The 23,399-nt window shown below is 45.4% G+C and overlaps 1 protein-coding gene across 1 annotated transcript; it reads left to right on the top strand.

Annotated features, from left to right (window-relative positions):
* The first annotated feature begins 1,967 nt into the window (after positions 1-1,967).
* On the top strand, positions 1,968-22,958 carry LOC115117367 (transcription factor E2F3-like). The gene is made up of 7 exons (XM_065018043.1): positions 1,968-2,880; positions 5,686-5,794; positions 16,534-16,753; positions 20,032-20,193; positions 20,284-20,398; positions 20,505-20,676; positions 21,109-22,958. Exons 1-7 carry the CDS (start codon positions 2,623-2,625, stop codon positions 21,357-21,359), a joined length of 1,287 nt encoding a protein of 428 aa, XP_064874115.1. The 5' UTR covers positions 1,968-2,622; the 3' UTR covers positions 21,360-22,958.
* Positions 22,959-23,399: the final 441 nt, after the last annotated feature.

The following is a 23,399-nucleotide window of genomic DNA, read 5'->3' as shown; positions in this document are numbered from 1 at the left end:
GCCGTGGGGTGCTGGGCCCAGTCAGGTCTTTAATATAACGAGCCATACCGTGGGGTGCTGGGCCCAGTCAGGTCTTTAATATAACAATATAACGAGCCATACCATGGGGTGCTGGGCCCAGTCAGGTCTTTAATATAACGAGCCATACCGTGGGGTGCTGGGCCCAGTCAGGTCTTTAATATAACAATATAACGAGCCATACTGTGGGGTGCTGGGCCCAGTCAGGTCTTTAATATAACGAGCCATGCCGTGGGGTGCTGGGCCCAGTCAGGTCTTTAATATAACGAGCCATATCCTGGGGGTGCTGGGCCAAGTCAGGTCTTCTACACATTCATCCACTCCACCACTGAAAGATTCAAATGTTGGCACCTTTGTAACATGTTGTAATCAAGCCCGGGTCTCCATGGGAACAGAAGAGGAATACCTGGTTCGGTGGTCTCAGGTTGGACTACTCCAAATCACTTTGGCTTTGTCACACACACACACACACACAAACTATCACATGTTTTTCAGGTCCATCAACCCATTTAAGTACCTCTCACACCGTACAGTAACCCCTAGAGGATGAGAGAACCGTACAGTAACCCCTAGAGGATGAGAGAACCGTACAGTAACCCCTAGAGGATGAGAGAACCGTACAGTAACCCCTAGAGGATGAGAGAACCGTACAGTAACCCCTAGAGGATGAGAGAACCGTACAGTAACCCCTAGAGGATGAGAGAACCGTACAGTAACCCCTAGAGGATGAGAGAACCTCTCACACCGTACAGTAACCCCTAGAGGATGAGAGAACCGTACAGTAACCCCTAGAGGATGAGAGAACCGTACAGTAACCCCTAGAGGATGAGAGAACTGTACAGTAACCCCTAGAGGATGAGAGAACCTCTCACCGTACAGTAACCCCTAGAGGATGAGAGAACCGTACAGTAACCCCTAGACTCTAGGGCGCATTGATACCGTCTGCTGTTTTCAGTCTGTCTCAGTGATGCGGCTTGTCTTCTACTCTGATGGAAAGAGTGCGCCCCTTAGCGGATAATCCATGAATTGCAGCGAATTAAAAATATTAATTCCATGTCTTTTATGCATTTTTTCCACTTTCAAATTATCCTGCGGGCCTGATCGAACCTCCTTGGGGGCCGGTTCCGGCCCGCGGGCCGTATGTTTGACACCCCTGCCCTAGAGGATGAGAGAACCGTACAGTAACCCCTAGAGGATGAGAGAACTGTACAGTAACCCCTAGAGGATGAGAGAACCGTACAGTAACCCCTAGAGGATGAGAGAACTTTCATAAATGTGCAGAACATTAATAACCATGAACACAGGCCCCTTTGGTCATTCGTTCTGCCCCTAAACAGGCAGTTAACCCACTGTTCCTAGGCCGTTATTGAAATTAATAATTTGTTCTTAACTGACTTGCCAGGTTAAATAAAGGTAAAATAAAAATGTATGAATGTGTTATTCAATGTGTTTCTATGGGCTACAGTAGTAAAGGCCAAATTCAATATTTTTTATCAAATAATGCAAAATAAATGATACCTGAAGGGGTCCGTAAACAATTCCATATGTTACCTTAGTATCTTTCGGTTACTGGGCCACTGCTCCAACCGCCAGTCTACCTGCCGCCCGCTTGAATCAAACTGGTTATTCCAGAAAATATCCAGTTTGTGTGAATAATGTTTTTTGGTGTTACTAATTATGTATTTAGGGTCCTTACCTGACATGATTGATTTTGACATTCAGTCAATTCAAGGGGCGGATTCAATTACGCTGAACCGCAGGGCACCAGTCTATGGCCTGTGACTAGAACGGGCAAAAAGCGGTGAGTGAGGAGCGCCTTCTCCAATCGAACAGTAATCTTGCGCTGCTCGGTCATGTTGTCAACAAGGTAGCATTGTGCATCGTCCAGAAACATACAAAAGCTATTTTCCATAACATATATGTTAGAATTTTCTAACCAGTTTTCATTTGGAAAGGCAGGTAAAGCGTTATTATAAAAACCAATCGATGTTTACATGTCAAAACACAGAATCTTACTCATTACTCCACGTGCTTAATTACGCCACTTATGTTTTGAACAAATTTCGCCGTAACCTGGCTCACACCCGGGAGGCGGCCCGGTTCCTAAACGAATGCAATCAACTTTCACCAGGTGCAAAGCACATCTACCTGGGGGCCCAGACAGATTAATCGAATCACCCCAAGTAAACACAGGACACTGCTTTGTCTGTCGAAAATCCTCACCCATTGGTCAGACACACTGACGCAATTACGTGAAGGGGGAGTCTGCTACTACTCTAACCAATAGCATTCTATATGTAAATCTTGTTTAAAACATTCCCGGGAAATCCGAGTTTCGCGTGAGGGCCCTTCGCTGATAAACTGCATCCCATAATTCATTGTCATTTTTCAGGCAGCAGGAGTGGAGCTTGCGACCTAATAAAATCCGTTGCATCTTCCCTGTTTTAGAAACGGATCGTGTATCAAATTGTAACGAACGGGCATGTAAGATATTAGTTTAACGATATCCCTGATTATATATATTTTTTCTCGAATCGATGCGGATTTTGAAGAGAAAAAAAAGTGCTCCAAAGTAGCGGAGGAATAAAAGGACATTCGCGCCTGATGATGAGAAAAGGGGGAGCCTCTGTCCCGGAGAAAGTCCTAATTTCAGGGGTCGGGGGCTCCTCCATGGACAAAACCCGCACAGTTCTGACCCAGTACGCCAATGCTCCGTATTATCAGATCTTAACCCCTCCGCCCTGTCCGAACCAGACTAACAATGTCGGTGTCCCAGACCCGACCGAGAGTCCGCTATACACTACCCCCATCGGGGTGTCTACCAACGAGACCGGACAGCGACCACCCCTCGGAAGACACCCGGTAATTCATAACGCGATGGCTCTTTTGGCATACAATATTCCGGGCAGTCACATGAATGCAAACAAGCCATTTAGCTTGTTAACTAACAACTATGACTTTACATTATGTTCGCTAACTAGTGAGGGCTAACCAGTGACTTATCCTAGCCGACATTAATACCCGTATTAACGTTACTTCGCTAGTTATTGTTAGTAGTATGCAGTTCTACCTAGATTTTTAGCTAAATACAAAACGCTGTTTTCATTTTTTTCATTGCAAATGTTACACGTTGACTCTTTATGCATGTATGTTTAAAACCACTTGCCACGTTTCCAACTTTAATTGTCCCTTTTGACAGTGGATGTATAAAGGGTCACCGAAAAGCCCTATTTAGCTCATTAGCCAGACGGCTATTTCATTATCAAGCACTCGCCTTAGTTGGATAGACAACACATCGACCTAGGGAAGTATGATCTTGTTTGGCACAATAACGACCCGTCAGAATTCAATCAGCTAACTAGACATGAGTATTTCTGTTTTTCCATTATCCATGTAACGTTAGCAGGCAAAACTTCCTAATGTTTTGACCAGCAGAAATGAAATAGTAAGAATAACCGCAACTCAATCATAAATACAGTCGACAGAAAAACGTGTCTTCGCTCATGTTCATTTGCTAGTTAGCATGAATATCTAAAGAAGATTTATTTGTTTTTAACGCCACAAGCTAGGCGGTAAACGAAGCTTTGAGGGGGATGTGGGAGAATCTTCTCCTAGTTTAGCGGTCTGTTCCACCATCCCACCAACCATCCCAATTGTAATCCTTTGCTCCAGCTGTTTTGGATCAAATTTGATTATTTGTCATAGTTCCAGCACTTAGTCCCTTGTCATAAAACTATCTTCCATGTATCTAATGACAATCGTAAGCGCATAGGCTGAACAACTCTGCGACGTACCAAGATAGCATTTTTTGCTAGTTAACCTAGAAGTCCCACCATGAGGAGGTATAACACATTTCAGATTAGCTGTGGTCTAAATCTGTAAGCATGCACGTGCAAACTGCATCCCCCATAAACAGCACATTTTGTGTTATGACGATTCATATTAACTCACACAAGGATATTATTTATGCAAACTCAGGGAGGTGACCAGTGGAGGCTCCTCAAAGGAAGGGGAGAACCATCCTCAGTCAATTTTGCAAAAATAGTGAAACATTTCATCCTTATTTTTAGATTAAACTATACTAAATATATTCATGTCACCAAATAATTGATTCAAATACTGTTTTGCAATGGTCTACAGTAGCCTCAATAGCACACAGTAGGGTAGCGCCATGATGTAGCCGGAGGACAGCTAGTTTTCGTCCTCTAGGTACATTGACTTCCATACAAAACTTTAGGAGTTTAATGGTTCTCACCCCCTTCCATAGACTTACTCTGTAATTATGACAACTTCCAGAGCCCCTGCAGCATGAACTGACATGTGTTCCATCCAATCAAAGGATTAGATAATGAATCTAGCGCTGAACGCACAAAGCTAGCTAGCACTGCATACCTGGTGAGTAGTTGACTCAGAAAGACAATGTTTGAACGGTTTTTAACAAATTAATAGCTTCAAAAATTAAGCAAGAGCGGTAGCTATATTTTTTTAAATATTTTTTTTAACTTTCACATACTTAGCTAACGAATGTGTATAGCTAGTTTAGCACGCTCAAACAAAGGGAAAGGGGGATACGTAGTCAGTTGTACTACTGAATGCATTCAACCGAGGAATGCTATGTTAGCGAGCTGGCTATGGCTATCCAACAGAGAGGAATGCTATGTTAGCGAGCTGGCTATGGCTATCCAACAGAGGAATGCTATGTTAGCGAGCTGGTTATGGCTATCCAACAGAGAGGGATGCTATGTTAGCTAGCTGGCTATGGCTATCTGACAGAGGAATGCTATGTTAGCTAGCTGGCTATGGCTATCCAACAGAGAGGGATGCTATGTTAGCTAGCTGGCTATGGCTATCCAACAGAGAGGAATGCTATGTTAGCTAGCTGGTTATGGCTATCCAACAGAGATGAATGCTATGTTAGCTAGCTGGTTATGGCTATCCAACAGAGAGGAATGCTATGTTAGCGAGCTAGTTATGGCTAATCAACACTGGATCTCTTCCAAGTCAAAGTAATCTTTTGGCCCGCCGGTTTAACTGCTAAATTGCTTGTTCTTGACTGTAGACTGTACTGCATGATTGTAGTGAGTTTACTACCGCGTTATTTCTTGTAGTTATGTTGAATATGATGACAACGATGTAGGCTGTGTGTAGTGGTTATGATCGGAAGGTTTGGCATGGAAAGCTCTTTTCGCCTGGTCACAGACAGCTGATGTTGAAGTCCACAAGCGAAGGGAAAAGTTGAGAGGAGGAGTGTGTAGATGCGAGAAGGAATTATACAGCCATCGAAAGACCATGCTGTTTATATGTGGCTGCTATGAAAGTGAACTGTGTTTGCGTGTGATCAGGGGTGTATTCATTCTGTTGATTCTGAGCTGGTACTTGGTTTATGAATGGTGAAATCGGCAACTAGCTTTTATGCATTTTAGTCATTTAGCAGACTGCTCTTGTCCACTTCAAAAAGAGCGCTTTTAGAGTTTAGGTGCCTTTTGCTCACGGGCATCTTTTGTTTGCTGGCCCAACGCTCTTAACCGCTAGGCTACCTGCTGTTAGAACGATGATGGTCACACCGGGACCCTGAACCAACATAATTCACCTCAGATTTGATCCACAGTTTCACTGTTCTGTTTTCATCCAGATTGTCACCTTGTACAAATGTTTTCTGTTTGTCAGACGAAGCGTCGGTTGGAGCTGGAGGAGAGTGATCAACAGTACACCAGTGAGACGAACAGTGGCTCCAGAGCTAAGCGAGCCACCAGGCTCTCCCTCAGAGGACCCAAGAGTAAGGGGGGCATTATGGGGGTGGTTTAGTTACCATGGGATTCATTGACATTTTAATCATGAAGCTCATCCAGGGTGAGTTATTTGAAAAAAAATCTTTTTTTTTATTATTAGATTTTTTAAATTTTACCTTTATTTAACTCGGCAAGTCAGTTAAGAACAAATTCTTATTTTCAATGACTGCCTAGGAATAGTGGGTTAACTGCCTTGTTCAGGGGCAGAACGACAGATTTTTACCTTGTCACCTCGGGGATTCAGTCTTGCAACCTTTCAGTTACTGGCCCAACGCTCTAACCACTAGGCTACCTGCCGACCCTCCACTCTAACCACTGGGCTACCTGCCGACCCTCCACTCTAACCACTGGGCTACCTGCCGACCCTCCACTCTAACCACTAGGCTACCTGCCGACCCTCCACTCTAACCACTGGGCTACCTGCCGACCCTCCACTCTAACCACTGGGCTACCTGCCGACCCTCCACTCTAACCACTGGGCTACCTGCCGACCCTCCACTCTAACCACTGGGCTACCTGCCGGAGTTACCCTCCACTCTAACCACTGGGCTAACTGCCGACCCTCCACTCTAACCACTGGGCTACCTGCCGACCCGAGGGCGGAGTTACACCATTCCTCGTCCAGGGCGGAGTTACACCATTCCTCGTCCAGGGCGGAGTTACACCATTCCTCGTCCAGGGCGGAGTTACACCAGTCCTCGTCCAGGGCGGAGTTACACCATTCCTCGTCCAGGGCGGAGTTACACCATTCCTCGTCCAGGGCGGATTTACACCATTCCTCGTCCAGGGCGGAGTTACAGTGCATTCATACAGTGGAAACAACGTCTCATCTCAGTTTAGGGGAAACGACGTCTCATCTCAGTTTAGGGGAAACGACGTCTCATCTCAGTTTAGGGGAAACGACGTCTCATCTCAGTTTAGGGGAAACGACGTCTCATCTCAGTTTAGGGGAAACGACGTCTCATCTCAGTTTAGGGGAAACGACGTCTCATCTCAGTTTAGGGGAAACGACGTCTCATCTCAGTTTAGGGGAAACGACGTCTCATCTCAGTTTAGGGGAAACGACGTCTCATTTCAGTTTAGGGGAAACGACGTCTCATTTCAGTTTAGGGGAAACGACGTCTCATTTCAGTTTAGGGGAAACGACGTCTCATTTCAGTTTAGGGGAAACGACGTCTCATCTCAGTTTAGGGGAAACGACGTCTCATCTCAGTTTAGGGGAAACAACGTCTCATTTCAGTTTAGGGGAAACAACGTCTCATCTCAAGTCTCTAACTTCCTGTTTATTTCAGTTTTGCGACACATCATGGCCTGCTGAAAACCGTCCAATAACTTAAAAGTTTAAGGAAATGAGCGGAGGCCATTTTAGTGTGAAGAGATGGTCCAGCCTTTGTTCAGGAATAAAGATGTGACGCCCATGCCTGAGGAACATTGTTGCTCTTTGTGGCATAGTGTGTATTCACAGTTCACTTGTCATTAATTCCCTCACCTACCTGAACCTGCTCAAGTGTGTCTGTGTACGCGCCTTCGTGCCTTTTGTCTGCCTTCCTCCCCCAGGTCCTGTCTGTTAACTAACCCATCTCTCCCCTCCCTTCAGCTCCTGTCTGTTAACTAAACCATCTCTCCAGCTCCTGTCTGTTAACTAACCCATCTCCCCCCTCCCTCTAGCTCCTGTCTGTTAACTAAACCATCTCTCCAGCTCCTGTCTGTTAACTAACCCATCTCCCCCTCCCTCTAGCTCCTGTCTGTTAACTAACCCATCTCCCCCTCCCTCTAGCTCCTGTCTGTTAACTAACCCATCTCCCCTCCCTCTAGCTCCTGTCTGTTAACTAACCCAGTCTCCCCCTCCCTCTAGCTCCTGTCTGTTAACTAACCCATCTCCCCCCTCCCTCTAGATCCTGTCTGTTAACTAACCCATCTCCCCCCTCCTTCTAGCTCCTGTCTGTTAACTAACCCATCTCCCCCTCCCTCTAGCTCCTGTCTGTTAACTAACCCATCTTTCCCCTCCCTCCAGCTCCTGTCTGTTAACTAACCCATCTCTCCCCTCCCTTCAGCTCCTGTCTGTTAACTAAACCATCTCTCTAGATCCTGTCTGTTAACTAACCCATCTCCCCCCTCCCTCTAGCTCCTGTCTGTTAACTAACCCATCTCTCCAGGTCCTGTCTGTTAACTAACCCATCTCTCCAGGTCCTGTCTGTTAACTAACCCCTCTCTCCAGGTCCTGTCTGTTAACTAACCCATCTCTCCAGGTCCTGTCTGTTAACTAACCCATCTTTCCCCTCCCTCTAGCTCCTGTCTGTTAACTAACCCATCTCCCCCTCCCTCTAGCTCCTGTCTGTTAACTAACCCATCTCTCCAGGTCCTGTCTGTTAACTAACCCATCTTTCCCCTCCCTCTAGCTCCTGTCTGTTAACTAACCCATCTCCCCCCTCTCTCCAGATCCTGTCTGTTAACTAACCCCTCTCTCCAGGTCCTGTCTGTTAACTAACCCCTCTCTCCAGATCCTGTCTGTTAACTAACCCCTCTCTCCAGGTCCTGTCTGTTAACTAACCCCTCTCTCCAGGTCCTGTCTGTTAACTAACCCCTCTCTCCAGGTCCTGTCTGTTAACTAACCCCTCTCCCCTAACCCATCTCTCCAGGTCCTGTCTGTTAACTAACCCATCTTTCCCCTCCCTCTAGCTCCTGTCTGTTAACTAACCCATCTCCCCCTCCCTCTAGCTCCTGTCTGTTAACTAACCCATCTCTCCAGGTCCTGTCTGTTAACTAACCCATCTTTCCCCTCCCTCTAGCTCCTGTCTGTTAACTAACCCATCTCCCCCTCTCTCCAGATCCTGTCTGTTAACTAACCCTCTCCCAGGTCCTGTCCTAACCCTCTCTCCAGGTCCTGTCTGTTAACTAACCCTCTCTCCAGGTCCTGTCTGTTCCCTCTCCAGGTCCTGTCTGTTAACTAACCCCTCTCTCCAGGTCCTGTCTGTTAACTAACCCCTCTCTCCAGGTCCTGTCTGTTAACTAACCCATCTCCCTCCGGGTCCTGTCTGTTAACTAACCCATCTCCCTCCGGGTCCTGTCTGTTAACTAACCCATCCCTCCGGGCCCTGTCTGTTAACTAACCCATCTCTCCGGGTCCTGTCTGTTAACTAACCCATCTCTCCGGGTCCTGTCTGTTAACTAACCCATCTCTCCGGGTCCTGTCTGTTAACTAACCCATCTCTCCGGGTCCTGTCTGTTAACTAACCCATCTACCCCCTCCCTCCAGGTCCTGTCTTAACTTCTTTGGGACTGAGGGGGCAGTATTGATTAGCTTGGATGAATAAGGTGCCCAGAGTAAACTGCCTGCTACACAGGCCCAGTTGCTAATATATATATATATATATATATATATAATAATAATATATGCATTAGAGGTCGACCGATTTAATCGGAATGGCTGTTTAATTAGGACCGATTTCAAGTTTTCATAACAATCGGAAATCAGTATTAAAATTTTTTTTACAACTTTATTTAACTAGGCAAGTCAGTTATTAAGAACACATTCTTATTGCATATAATCGATGCGGTGCGCATTCGCGAAAAAGGACTGTCATTGCTCCAACGTGTACCTAACCATAAACATAAATGCCTTTCTTAAAATCAATACACAGAAGTATATATTTTTAAACCTGCATATTTAGCTAAAAGAAAGCTTAGCAGGCAATATTAACCAGGTGAAATTGTGTCACTTCTCTTGCGTCATTGCACGCAGAGTCAGGGTATATGCAACAGTTTGGGCTAACTGGCTCATTGCGAACTAATTTGCCAGACTTTTACGTAATTATGACATAACATTGAAGGTTGTGCAATGTAACAGCAATATTTAGACTTCGGGATGCCACCCATTAGATAAAATACAGAACGGTTCCTGAAAGACTAAACATTTTGTTTTCGAAATGATAGTTTCCAGATTCAACCATATTAATGACCAAAGGCTCGTATTTCTGTGTGTTATGTTATAATTAAGTCTATGAATTAATAGAGCACTCTCTGACTGAGCGATAAGTAGGCACCAGCAGGCTCGTAAGCATTCATTCAAACAGCACTTTCGTGCGTTTTGCCAGCAGCTCTGCTGTTTATGACGTCAAGCCTATTAACTCCCGAGATTAGGCTGGTGTAACCGATGTGAAATGGCTAGCTAGTTAGCCGGGGTCTGCTTAACGTTTCAAACGTCTCTCGCTCTGTGACTTGGAGTAGTTGTTCCCCTTGCTCTGCATGGGTAACGCTGCTTCGAGGGTGGCTGTTGTCGATGTGTTCCTGGTTCGAGCCCAGGTAAGCGGCGATGAGAGGGACGGAAGCTGTACTTTTACACTGGCAATACTGAAGTGCCTATAAGAACATCCAATAGTCAAAGGTTAATGAAATAAAAATCATATAGAGAGAAATAGTCCTAAAATTCCTATAATAACTACAACCTAAAACTTCTTAACATGAAGACTCATGTTAAAAAGAACCACCAGCTTTCATATGTTCTCATGTTCTGAGCAAGGAACTTAAACGTTAGCCTTCTAACATGGCACATATTGCACTTTTACTTTCTTCTCCAACACTTTGTTTTTGCATTATTTAAACCAAATTGAACATGCTTCATTATTTACTTGAGGCTAAATTGATTTTATTGGTGTATTATATTAAGTTAAAATAAGTGTTCATTCAGTATTGTAATTGTCATTATTACAACAACAAAAATGGCAGATTAATCGTTATCGGCTTTTTTTGGTCCTCCAGTTATCGGTATCGGCGTTGAAAAATCATAATCGGTCGACCTCTAATATGCATATTATTATTAGATTTGGATAGAAAACACTGAAGTTTCTAAAGCTGTTTGAATTGTGTCTGTGAGTATAACAGAACTCATATGGCAGGCAAAAACCTGAGAAAGAAATCCAACTAGGAAGTGGGAAATCCGAGGTTGGTAGTTTTTCAAATCATTGCCTATCGAATGTACAGTGTCCATGGGGTCATATTGCACTTCCTAAGGCTTCCACTAGATGTCAACAGTCTTTAGAACCTTGTTTGATGCTTCTACTGTGAAGGAGGGGGGAATGGGAGCTGAATGAGTCGGGTCTGGCAGAGTGCCATGAGCTGATCACGCGAGTTAGCGCTGTTCCATCGCATTTCTACAGACAAAGGAAACCTCCGGTTGAAACATTATTGAAGATTGGGATGTTTTTATCATAAAAGATTGATTCTATACTTCGTTTGACATGTTTCTAAGAACTGTAATATGACTTTTCGTCTGAACTTTCGCCTGTACTTGCCCACGCGTCGTGAGTTTGGATTGTGTACTACACGCGCAAACAGAAAGGAGGTATTTGGACATAAATGATGGGCTTTATCGAACAAATCAAACATTTATTGTGGAACTGGGATTCCTGGGAGTGCATTCTGATGAAGATCATCAAAGGTAAGTGAATATTTATAATGCTATTTCTGACTTCTGTTGACTCCACAACATGGCGGATATCGGTTTGGCTTGTTTTGTTGTCTGAGCGCTGTACTCAGATTATTGCATGGTTTGCTTTTTCCGTAAAGCTTTTTTGAAATCTGACACAGCGGTTGCATTAAGGAGAAGTGGATCTAAAATTCCATGCATAACACTTGTATCTCTTCATTTATTATGAGTATTTCTGTAAATTGATGTGGCTCTCTGAAAAATAACCGGATGTTTTGGAACTACTGAAAACGCGCCAATGTAAACAGATTTTTTGGGATAGAAATATCAAATCAAATCAAATCAAATTTATTTATATAGCCCTTCGTACATCAGCTGATATCTCAAAGTGCTGTACAGAAACCCAGCCTAAAACCCCAAACAGCAAACAATGCAGGTGTAAAAGCACGGTGGCTAGGAAAAACTCCCTAGAAAGGCCAAAACCTAGGAAGAAACCTAGAGAGGAACCAGGCTATGTGGGGTGGCCAGTCCTCTTCTGGCTGTGCCGGGTAGAGATTATAACAGAACATGACCAAGATGTTCAAATGTTCATAAATGACCAGCATGGTCGAATAATTAAGGCAGAACAGTTGAAACTGAGCAGCAGCACAGTCAGGTGGACTGGGGACAGCAAGGAGTCATCATGTCAGGTAGTCCTGGGGCACGGTCCTAGGGCTCAGGTCCTCCGAGAGAGAGAGAAAGAAAGAGAGAATTAGAGAGAGCATATGTGGGGTGGCCAGTCCTCTTCTGGCTGCGGGTGGAGATTATAACAGAACGTGGCCAAGATGTTCAAATGTTCATAAATGACCAGCATGGTTGAATAATAGTAAGGCAGAACAGTTGAAACTGGAGCAGCAGCATGGCCAGGTGGACTGGGGACAGCAAGGAGTCATCATGTCAGGTAGTCCTGGGACATGGTCCTAGGGCCCAGGCCAGTTGAAACTGGAGCAGCAGCATGGCCAGGTGGACTGGGGACAGCAAGGAGTCATCATGTCAGGTAGTCCTGGGGCATGGTCCTAGGGCTCAGGTCCTCCGAGAGAGAGAAAGAAAGAGAGAAGGAGAGAATTAGAGAACGCACACTTAGATTTAATAGGACAGGAGAAGTACTCCAGATATAACAAACTGACCCTAGCCCCCCGACACATAAACTAATGCAGCATAAATACTGGAGGCTGAGACAGGAGGGGTCAGGAGACACTGTGGCCCCAACCCGAGGACACCCCCGGACAGGGCCAAACAGGAAGGATATAACCCCACCCACTTTGCCAAAGCACAGCCCCACACCACTAGAGGGATATCTTCAACCACCAACTTACCATCCTGAGACAAGGCCGAGTATAGCCCACAAAGATCTCCGCCACGGCACAACCCAAGGGGAGGCGCCAACCCAGACAGGCCGACCACAACAGTGAATCAACCCACCCAGGTGACGCACCCCAGGGACGGCATGAGAGAGCCCCAGTAAGCCAGTGACTGTAACAGGGTAGAGGCAGAGAATCCCAGTGGAAAGAGGGGAATCGGCCAGGCAGAGACAGCAAGGGCGGTTCGTTGCTCCAGAGCCTTTCCGTTCACCTTCCCACTCCTGGGCCAGACTACACTCAATCATATGACCCACTGAAGAGATGAGTCTTCAGTAAAGACTTAAAGGTTGAGACCGAGTTTGCGTCTCTGACATGGGTAGGCAGACCGTTCCATAAAAATGGAGCTCTATAGGAGAAAGCCCTGCCTCCAGCTGTTTGCTTAGAAATTCTAGGGACAATTAGGAGGCCTGCGTCTTGTGACCGTAGCGTACGTGTAGGTATGTACGGCAGGACCAAATCAGAGAGATAGGTAGGAGCAAGGTAACTTTGTAGGTTAGCAGTAAAACCTTGAAATCAGCCCTTGCTTTGACAGGAAGCCAGTGTAGAGAGGCTAGCACTGGAGTAATATGATCAAATTTTTTGGTTCTAGTCAGGATTCTAGCAGCCGTATTCAGCACTAACTGAAGTTTATTTAGTGCTTTATCCGGGTAGCCGGAAAATAGAGCATTGCAGTAGTCTAACCTAGAAGTGACAAAAGCATGGATTAATTTTTCTGCATCATTTTTGGACAGAAAGTTTCTGATTTTTGCAATGTTACGTAGATGGAAAAAAGCTGTCCTCGAAATGGTCTTGATATGTTCTTCAAAAGAGAGATCAGGGTCAGAGTAACGAGGTCCTTCACAGTTTTATTTGAGACGACTGTACAACCATTAAGATTAATTGTCAGATTCAACAGAAGATCTCTTTGTTTCTTGGGACCTAGAACAAGCATCTCTGTTTTGTCCGAGTTTAATAGTAGAAAGTTTGCAGCCATCCACTTCCTTATGTCTGAAAACATGCTTCTAGCGAGGGCAATTTTGGGGCTTCACCATGTTTCATTGAAATGTACAGCTGTGTGTCATCCGCATAGCAGTGAAAGTTTACATTATGTTTTCGAATAACATCCCCAAGAGGTAAAAATATGTGAAAACAATAGTGGTCCTAAAACAGAACCTTGAGGAACACCGAAATTTACAGTTGATTTGTCAGAGGACAAACCATTCACAGAGACAAACTGATATCTTTACAGATAAGATCTAAACCAGGCCAGAACATGTCCGTGTAGACCAATTTGGGTTTCCAATCTCTCCAAAAGAATTGGTGATCGATGGTATCAAAAGCAGCACTAAGGTCTAGGAGCACGAGGACAGATGCAGAGCCTCGGTCCGTTGCCATTAAAATGTCATTTACCACCTTCACAAGTGCCGTCTCAGTGCTATGATGGGGTCTAAAACCAGACTGAAGCATTTGTATACATTGTTTGTCTTAAGTTGCTGCGCAACAGCCTCTCTAAAATTTTTGAGAGGAATGGAAGATTCGATATAGGCCGATAGTTTTTTATATTTTCTGGGTCAAGGTTTGGCTTTTTCAAGAGAGGCTTTATTACTGCCACTTTTAGTGAGTTTGGTACACATCCAGTGGATAGAGAGCCGTTTATTATGTTCAACATAGGAAAGCACAGGAAGCAGCGCTTTCAGTAGTTTAGTTGGAATAGGGTCCAGTATGCAGCTTGAAGGTTTAGAGGCCATGATTATTTTCATCATTGTGTCAAGAGATATAGTACTAAAAGACTTGAGCGTCTCTCTTGATCCTAGGTCCTGGCAGAGTTGTGCAGACTCAGGACAACTGAGGTTTGGAGGAATACGCAGGTTTAAAGAGGAGTCCGTAATTTGCTTTCTAATAATCATAATCTTTTCCTCAAAGAAGTTCATGAATTTATCACTGCTAAAGTGAAAGTCATCCTCTCTTGGGGAATGCTGCTTTTTAGTTAGCTTTGCGACAGTATCAAAAAGGAATTTCGGATTGTTCTTATTTTCCTCAATTAAGTTAGAAAAATAGGATGATCGAGCAGCAGTAAGGGCTCTTCGGTACTGCACGGTACATCCTTCCAAGCTAGTCGGAAGACTTCCAGTTTGGTGTGGCGCCATTTCCGTTCCAATTTTCTGAAGCTTGCTTCAGAGCTCGGGTATTTTCTGTGTACCAGGGAGCTAGTTTCTTATGAGACATTTTTTTAGTTTTTAGGGGTGCAACTGCATCTAGGGTATTGCGCAAGGTTAAATTGAGATACTCAGTTAGGTGGTTAACGGATTTTTGTCCTCTGGCGTCCTTGGGTAGGCAGAGGGAGTCTGAAGGGCATCAAGGAATCTTTGTGTTGTCTGTGAATTTATAGCACGACTTTGATGTTCCTTGGTTGGGGTCTGAGCAGATTATTTGTTGCAATTGCAAACGTAATAAAATGGTGGTCCGATAGTCCAGGATTATGAGGAAAAACATTAAGATCCACAACATTTATTCCATGGGACAAAACTAGGTCCAGCGTATGACTGTGACAGTGAGTGGGTCCAGAGACATGTTGGACAAAACCCACTGAGTCGATGATGGCTCCGAAAGCCTTTTGGAGTGGGTCTGTGGACTTTTCCATGTGAATATTAAAGTCACCAAAGATTAGAATATTATCTGCAATGACTACAAGGTCCGATAGGAATTCAGGGAACTCAGTGAGAAACGCTGTATATGGCCCAGGAGGCCTGTAAACAGTAGCTATAAAAAGTGATTGAGTAGGCTGCATAGATTTCATGACTAGAAGCTCAAAAGACGAAAACGTCTTTTTTTTGTAAATCGAAATTTGCTATCGTAAATGTTAGCAACACCTCCGCCTTTGCGGGATGCACGGGGATATGCTCACTAGTGTAGCCAGGAGGTGAGGCCTCATTTAACACAGTAAATTCATCAGGCTTAAGCCATGTTTCAGTCAGGCCAATCACATCAAGATTATGATCAGTGATTAGTTCATTGACTATAATTGCCTTTGAAGTAAGGGATCTAACATTAAGTAGCCCTATTTTGAGAAGTGAGGTTTGATCTCTTTCAGTAATGACAGGAATGGAGGTGGTCTTTATCCTTGAGATTCTGAACACCGCCATGTTTAGTTTTGCAACCTAGGTCGAGGCACAGACACGGTCTCAATGGTGATAGCTGAGCTGACTACACTGACTGTGCTAGTGGCAGACTCCACTATGCTGGCAGGCTGGCTAATAGCCTGCTGCCTGGCCTGCACCCTATTTCATTGTGGAGCTAGAGGAGTTAGAGCCCTGTCTATGTTGGTAGATAAGATGAGAGCACCCCTCCAGCTAGGATGGAGTCCGTCACTCCTCAGCAGGTCAGGCTTGGTCCTGTTTGTGGGTGAGTCCCAGAAAGAGGGCCAATTATCTACAAATTCTATCTTTTGGGAGGGGCAGAAAACAGTTTTCAACCAGCGATTGAGTTGTGAGACTCTGCTGTAGAGCTCATCACTCCCCCTAACTGGGAAATATGAACTTTATTGAACGAAACATACATGTATTGTGTAACATGAAGTCCAACGAGTGTCAAAGGTTAGTGATTAATTTTATCTCTATTTCTGCTTTTTGTGACTCCTCTCTTTGGCTGGAAAAATGGCTGTGTTTTTCTGTGACTAGGTATTGACCTAACATAATCGTTTGGTGTGCTTTCGTCGTAAAGCCTTTTTGAAATCGGACACTGTGGCTGGATTTACAAGTTTATCTTTAAAATGGTGTGAAATACTTGTATGTTTGAGGAATTTTAATTATGGGATTTCTGTTTTGAATTTGGCGCCCTGCACTTTCACTGGCTGTTGTTGACGTGGGATGCTACCGTCCCACATATCCCAGAGAGGTTTTAACTAACCCATCTCTCTCTCCAGCTCCCCCCTCCACGTTAGAGAAGACCAGGTATGACACATCTCTAGGCCTCCTGACCCAGAAGTTTGTCCAGCTGCTGGCCCAGTCCAGTGACGGGGTAGTGGACCTCAACCGGGCCGCGGAGTCCCTCAAGGTGAGGAAGAGACGCCTCTATGACATCACCAACGTCCTGCAGGGGGTGCATCTCATCAAGAAGAAGTCTAAGAACAACATCCAATGGATGTGAGTGGGGGAGGGGGGGTCTGTCTCTGTCTATGATCTTTATACACAGCTGCCTGGTTAGAAATTCTCCATAGTTGGTGGAACTGTGCCGTAACGCCACAAGATATCCCAGCCATTAAGATGGGGGTAGGCATGACGATGCCAAATGTGTGTATATAAACTCAGCAAAAAAAATAAACATCCTCACTGTCAACTGGGTTTTATTTTCAGCAAACTGAACATGTGTAAATATTTGTATGAACATAAGATTCAATAACTGAGACATAAACTGAACAAGTTCCACAGACATGTGACTAACAGAAATGGAGTAATGCGTCCCTGAACAAAGGGGTGGTCAAAAGTAACAGTCAGTATCTGTTGTGGCCACCAGCTGCATTAAGTTCACTAGGGTAGGGGGCATCATTTGGAATTTTGGATGAAAACTCTGCCCAAATTAAACTGCCTGCTACTCAGGCCCATAAGCTAGGATATGCATACATTTTAGTAGATTTGGATAGAAAACACTCTAAAGTGTGTTGAACTGTTAACATAATGTCTGAGTATAACAGAACTGATATGGCAGGTGAATACCTGAGGAAAATCCAACCAGGAAGTACTTTTATATTGAAAGGCTTTTTTTCCCCCATTGAAATCCTATCCACCATACAATGACTTAGGACCCAGTTCACGATCTCCTATGGCTTCCTCAATATGTGACCAGTCTTTAGGCATTGTTTCAGGCTTTTACTCTGAAAAATGGGGGAGATGCACCACTTTCAATGAGAGGACAGTGGACATTTCCAGACATGAACCAAGCACGTGATCGGAGCGCATTTCTTGTTTACCTTTTCCATTGACGAAGCTTTTGTCCGGTTGAAATATTATTGATTATTTATGACAAAAACAACCTGAGGGTTGATTTTTAAACATGGTTTGACATGTTTCTAATATCTTTTATTGTACTTTTTTGACTTTTCGTCTTGGTGTTGAGAGCGCGCATTGTGCCTTTTGAGGTATTTGGACATAAAGATTAACTTTATCGAACAAAACAAACATTTGTTGCGTAACATGGAGACCTGGGAGTGCCATCTGATGAAGATCATCAAAGGTAAGTGACTCATTTGATTGCTATTTCTGACTTTTGTGAGCCCTCTCCTTGGCTGGAAAATGGCTGTATGGTTTTTCTGTGACTAGGTGCTGACCTAACATAATCGCATAAACTTTCGCCGTAAAGCTTATTTGAAATCGGACACTCTGGCTGGATTTACAAGAAGTTTATCTTTAAAATGGTGTATAATACTTTTAATTATGGGATTTCTGTTGTGAATTTTGCGCCCTGCAATTTCACTGGCTGTTGTCGAGGTGGGAAGCTAGCGTCCCACGTGTACCAGACAGGTTAAGTACTGCAGTGCATCCTCCTCGTGGACTGCACCAGATTTGCCAGTTCTTGCTGTGAGATGTTACCCCAGTCTTCCACCAAGGCACCTGCATGTTCCCGGACATTTCAGGGGGGAATGACCCTTGCCCTCACCCTCCGATCCAACAGGTCCCAGACGTGCTCAATGGGATTGAGATCCAGGCTCTTCGCTGGCCATGGCAGGACACCGACATTCCTGTCTTGCAGGAAATCACGCACAGAACGAGCAGTTTGGCTGGTGGCAATGTCATGCTGGAGGGCCATGTCAGGATGAGCCTGCAGGAAGGGTACCACATGAGGGAGGAGGACGTCTTCCCTGTAACGCACAGTGTTGAGATGACGACAAGCTCAGTCCGATGATGCTGTGAAACACCTCCCAGACCATGACGGACCCTCCACCTCCAAATCGATCCCGCTCCAGAGTACAGCCGTCGCAGTTACGCTCATTCCTTCGACGATAAACGCGACTCCGACCATCACCCCTGGTGAGACAAGACCGCGACTTGTCAGTGAAGAGCACTTTTTGCCAGTCCTGTCCAGTCCAGCGACTGTCGGGTTGTGCCCCTAGTCGACGTTGTTGCTGATGTCTCGTTAGGACCTGCCTTACAACAGGCCTACAAGCCCTCAGTCCAGCCTCTCTCAGCTTATTGCGGACAGTCTGATCACTGATGGAGGGTTTGTGCGTGCCTGGTGGAACTCGGGCAGTTGTTGTTGCCATCCTGTACCTGTCCTGCAGGTGTGATGTTCGGATGTACCGATCCTGTGCAGGTGTTACACGTGGTCTGCCACTGCGAGGCCGATCAGCTGTCCATCCTTGTCTCCCTGTAGCACTCTTAGGCGTCTCACAGTACGGACATCGCAATTTATTTCCCTGGCCACATCTGCAGTCCTCATGCCCTCCTTGCAGCATGCCTAAGGCACGTTCACGCAGATGAGCAAGGGACCCTGGGAATCTTTCTTTTTTGTGTTCAGAGTCAGTAGAAAGGCCTCTTTAGTGTCCTAAGTTTTCATAACTGTGACCTTAATTGCCTACCGTCTGTAAGCTGTTAGTGTCTTAGCGACCGTTCCACAGGTGCCTGTTCATTAATTGTTTATTTGTCATTGAACAAGCATGGGAAACAGTGTTTAAACCCTTTTACAATGAAGATCTGTGAAGTTATTTGGATTTATACGAATTCTTTGAAAGACAGGGTCCTGAAAAAGAGACGTTTATTTTTTTGCTGTGTGTATGAAATGTGTTGACTGTGAAGTACTTAAGTAAAAAATACTTTAAAGTACTACTTAAGTACTTTTAGTTGTACTTTACTATTTATACTAACTTTTCCTTTTACCTCACTACATTCCTAAAGAAAATAATTTATTTTTTACTCTGTACATTTTCCCTGAAACCCAAAAAGTACGCATTACATTTTTAATGTTAGCATGACACGAAAAGGGTCCAATTCACACAATTATCAAGAGAAAAATCCCTGGTCATCCTTAGTGCCTCTGATCTGACAGACTCCCCAAACACACATCCTTCATTTGTAAATGTGTTGGAGTGTGACCCTGGCTTTCTGTAAATTTAAGAAAAACCAGAATATAGCACCATCTGGGTTATATATTATTATATATTAAAATAATATATTATAAGGAATTTGAAACTATTTGTACTTTTACATTTTGATACATTTTAGCAATTACATTATACTTTTGATACTTAAGTAACTATAAAACCAATTACTATTAGACTTTTTACTCCAATACTATTTTACTGGGTGACTTTTACTCATTTTCTATTAAGGTATCTTTTACTACAGTATTAAAATTGGGTACTTTTTCCACCACTGGTATTAACATGTGCTGTTCTCCTGTGTGTGTGTGTGTGTGTGTGTGTGTGTAGGGGCTGTAGCCTGTCTCCACAGGGAGTTGCCAGGGTCCAGACCCCTGGCTCTGTGGGTGAAGAGCTACTGGAGTTGGCCCAAGAGGAGAAGAGACTGGATGAACTCCTACACATCTCTACACGCATCGTCCAACAGATAACGGAAGACACACCCACAAGGAAATAGCCTTCTATTAACAGGCCTGGTGTGTTTGAGGTGTGTGTGTGTTGTCTGTGTGTGAAAAGACTACTCTTTCCTTAACCCCTGGGTATGTTTGCATACATATCGTATGAGGATGTGAAGAGGATTCCTAGTCTCAAGGACCAGACGGTCATTGTGGTCAAAGCCCCTGCTGAAACCAGACTAGAGGTGCAAGACCCTGCAGAGGTACACACACACCCACTGATCATGGTCGATGTTCTCTTTATTCCCTGCAGCTGGCTTTTGAATTGCTGAAATACTGAAATGATTGATTTGTTGATTGTCCAATCAGAGTCTCCAGGTCCACCTGAGCAGTACCCAGGGTCCAATAGAAGTCTTCCTTTGCTCTGATGACCACGCCACCTCCTCCACGCTGAACAACGTGGCACTGAATGGAAAAGGACATCCCTCTTCATCGTATGTCAACGGAAACTCCTCTTTGTCCGTCTTCAAGGTGTCACAAGGTGAGCCCATAAACCTTGACATCGCATCATTATCTGTCTGTCCCATTATGGTGTCTGAGAGAGCACAGGCAGCACCATTGAGGCCATCTCCATTTTGAAGTAGTGCATTTGTTTCTGCTACTAGAGCGACCTAGTAGCCTAGCAGTTAAGAGCGTTTGGCCAGTAACCGAAAGGTTGCTAGTTCTAATCCCCGAGACGGCTAGGGGAAAACATCTCTGTGCCCTTGAGCAAGGCACTTAACCCATAGGAAGTCCCGCCCAATTTACTACTTCAAAATAGTGAAAGTCCTCAATGGTGCTGCCCATGCTAAAACAGGCTTTTGGGCACTAGAGTTCTCTCTCTGTGGTTGGTTGTTGGGCGAACTACTCCTTCAAAGCACTCTCTCTGCCCCTTTCTCTCTGCACCTCTCCATCTTTCTCTCCATTTCACCAGGGGGTAATAACTCCACCGATAGCGCCAGTATCAGTTTCTCCAACGCACAGTCCAGGCTCCCAGCATGCTCAGCAGTGACAGTGACCCCTGTCTCCCTCCTCCCCCTCCAGGATGTCGACCAGGAGCACTTTGTCCCCCTCTCTCCCTCCCTCCTCTTTGAGGAGGACGACTACATGCTCAGCCTCGGGGAAGACAACTTGTTCTCCTACGACCTGGACGAGCTTCCACTGGAAGACCTGCTCTGTAACTGAGTGAAATGGAAACTCGGCGGCCATTTTGGGTGTTTTGATTTTGGAATGTGGTCATTTACAGTATAATGAATCCTATAGCCCAGTGGTTTCAGCAGCCATTTTGGAGCAATGCTTTTTCTTGACATCCTGGACTGGATCGCTCATAGAGGACCTGCTGTGTAATTGACCTTGAATGTGAAAATACCTGTTCTTGGTATAGATGTGAAGGAAGTAAGCCTACGTTGCCATCCGGACAAATGTGGCAGGCCAGCACAAACACAAGCTGGCTAGGAGGGGGAGAATTGTGTGGCTGAACGAACAGATAAACCCCTTCTCAAAGCCTGTCTTTCTGGTTAGACCTGCACTGACAGGCAAACCAACAATCTCTCACTCCCCTTAGTAGACCGTTATGTTTTCTTGATGAACTGTTCTCGTCTGAAAACACAGATTGTCCCTAACAGAGATGGGTTACGGATATCAACCCCCTGGACACAGATTCTTACCCATATCTTCCACTGTGTGACTGTTATCTGTCAACCTGTGTTTAATAATGTGATGTAGTGGACCCTACCCGGCCATGTCCTGGTTCTCGGGTTCAACAGAAGCGAGCAGACCTCATATATCTAGGCCCCAGGATGGTGACGTCTGCCTGGGCGACGATGGTACCTGAGTCCCTTGGTCTTCCACGTGGAGCCTTCTGACCCAACACAGGGAAGAGACTCACTGGTTTGTTAGGATATGTATGTAGTGAGAGATGGCCCTAGGGAATACATCCCAAATGGCACCCTATTCCCTATATAGTGCACTACTTTTTTATCAGGGCTCTGTTCAGAAGTAGTGCACTATATAGGGAATGGGGTTCCATTTGGTGTCGAGTATGTAGGGAATGGGGTGCCATTTTGGTGTCGAGTGTGTAGGGAATGGGGTGCCATTTTGGTGTCGAGCGTGTAGGGAATGGGGTGCCATTTTGGTGTCGAGCGTGTAGGGAATGGGGTGCCATTTTGGTGTCGAGCGTGTAGGGAATGGGGTGCCATTTTGGTGTCGAGCGTGTAGGGAACGGGGTGCCATTTTGGTGTCGAGCGTGTAGGGAACGGGGTGCCATTTTGGTGTCGAGCGTGTAGGGAACGGGGTGCCATTTTGGTGTAGGGAATGGGGTGCCATTTTGGTGTAGGGAATGGGGTGCCATTTTGGTGTAGGGAATGGGGTGCCATTTTGGTGTAGGGAATGGGGTGCCATTTTGGTGTCGGGAATGGGGTGCCATTTTGGTGTCGGGAATGGGGTGCCATTTTGGTGTCGGGAATGGGGTGCCATTTTGGTGTCGAATGGGGTGCCATTTTGGTGTCGGGAATGGGGTGCCATTTTGGTGTCGAATGGGGTGCCATTTTGGTGTCGGGAATGGGGTGCCATTTTGGTGTCGGGAATGGGGTGCCATTTTGGTGTCGAGCGTGTAGGGAACGGGGTGCCATTTTGGTGTCGAGCGTGTAGGGAACGGGGTGCCATTTTGGTGTCGAGCGTGTAGGGAACGGGGTGCCATTTTGGTGTCGAGCGTGTAGGGAACGGGGTGCCATTTTGGTGTAGGGAATGGGGTGCCATTTTGGTGTCGGGAATGGGGTGCCATTTTGGTGTCGGGAATGGGGTGCCATTTTGGTGTCGAGCGTGTAGGGAACGGGTGCCATTTTGGTGTCGAGCGTGTAGGGAACGGGTGCCATTTTGGTGTCGAGCGTGTAGGGAACGGGTGCCATTTTGGTGTCGAGCGTGTAGGGAACGGGTGCCATTTTGGTGTAGGGAATGGGGTGCCATTTTGGTGTCGGGAATGGGGTGCCATTTTGGTGTCGGGAATGGGGTGCCATTGTGGTGTCGGGAATGGGGTGCCATTGTGGTGTCGGGAATGGGGTGCCATTGTGGTGTCGGGAATGGGGTGCCATTGTGGTGTCGGGAATGGGGTGCCATTGTGGTGTCGGGAATGGGGTGCCATTTTGGTGTCGGGAATGGGGTGCCATTTTGGTGTCGAGCGTGTAGGGAACGGGGTGCCATTTTGGTGTAGGGAATGGGGTGCCATTT

Source organism: Oncorhynchus nerka, linkage group LG4 (genome assembly GCF_034236695.1).
Source record: "Oncorhynchus nerka isolate Pitt River linkage group LG4, Oner_Uvic_2.0, whole genome shotgun sequence".
NCBI classification, from domain to species: domain Eukaryota; kingdom Metazoa; phylum Chordata; class Actinopteri; order Salmoniformes; family Salmonidae; genus Oncorhynchus; species Oncorhynchus nerka.
Note: the sequence above shows the minus strand (reverse complement) of the source record. Positions and strands in the feature narration are given on the sequence as shown.

What these genes read in the sequence shown, in the direction of transcription:
- LOC115117367 (XM_065018043.1), top strand. Translation starts at nt 2,623, where the DNA reads ATGATGAGAAAAGGGGGAGCCTCTGTCCCGGAGAAAGTCCTAATTTCA. An exon ending in CACCCCTCGGAAGACACCCG is followed by an intron (nt 2,881 to 5,685) that starts GTAATTCATAAC and finishes TCTGTTTGTCAG; the next exon opens with ACGAAGCGTCGGTTGGAGCT. An exon ending in CTCCCTCAGAGGACCCAAGA is followed by an intron (nt 5,795 to 16,533) that starts GTAAGGGGGGCA and finishes CTCTCTCTCCAG; the next exon opens with CTCCCCCCTCCACGTTAGAG.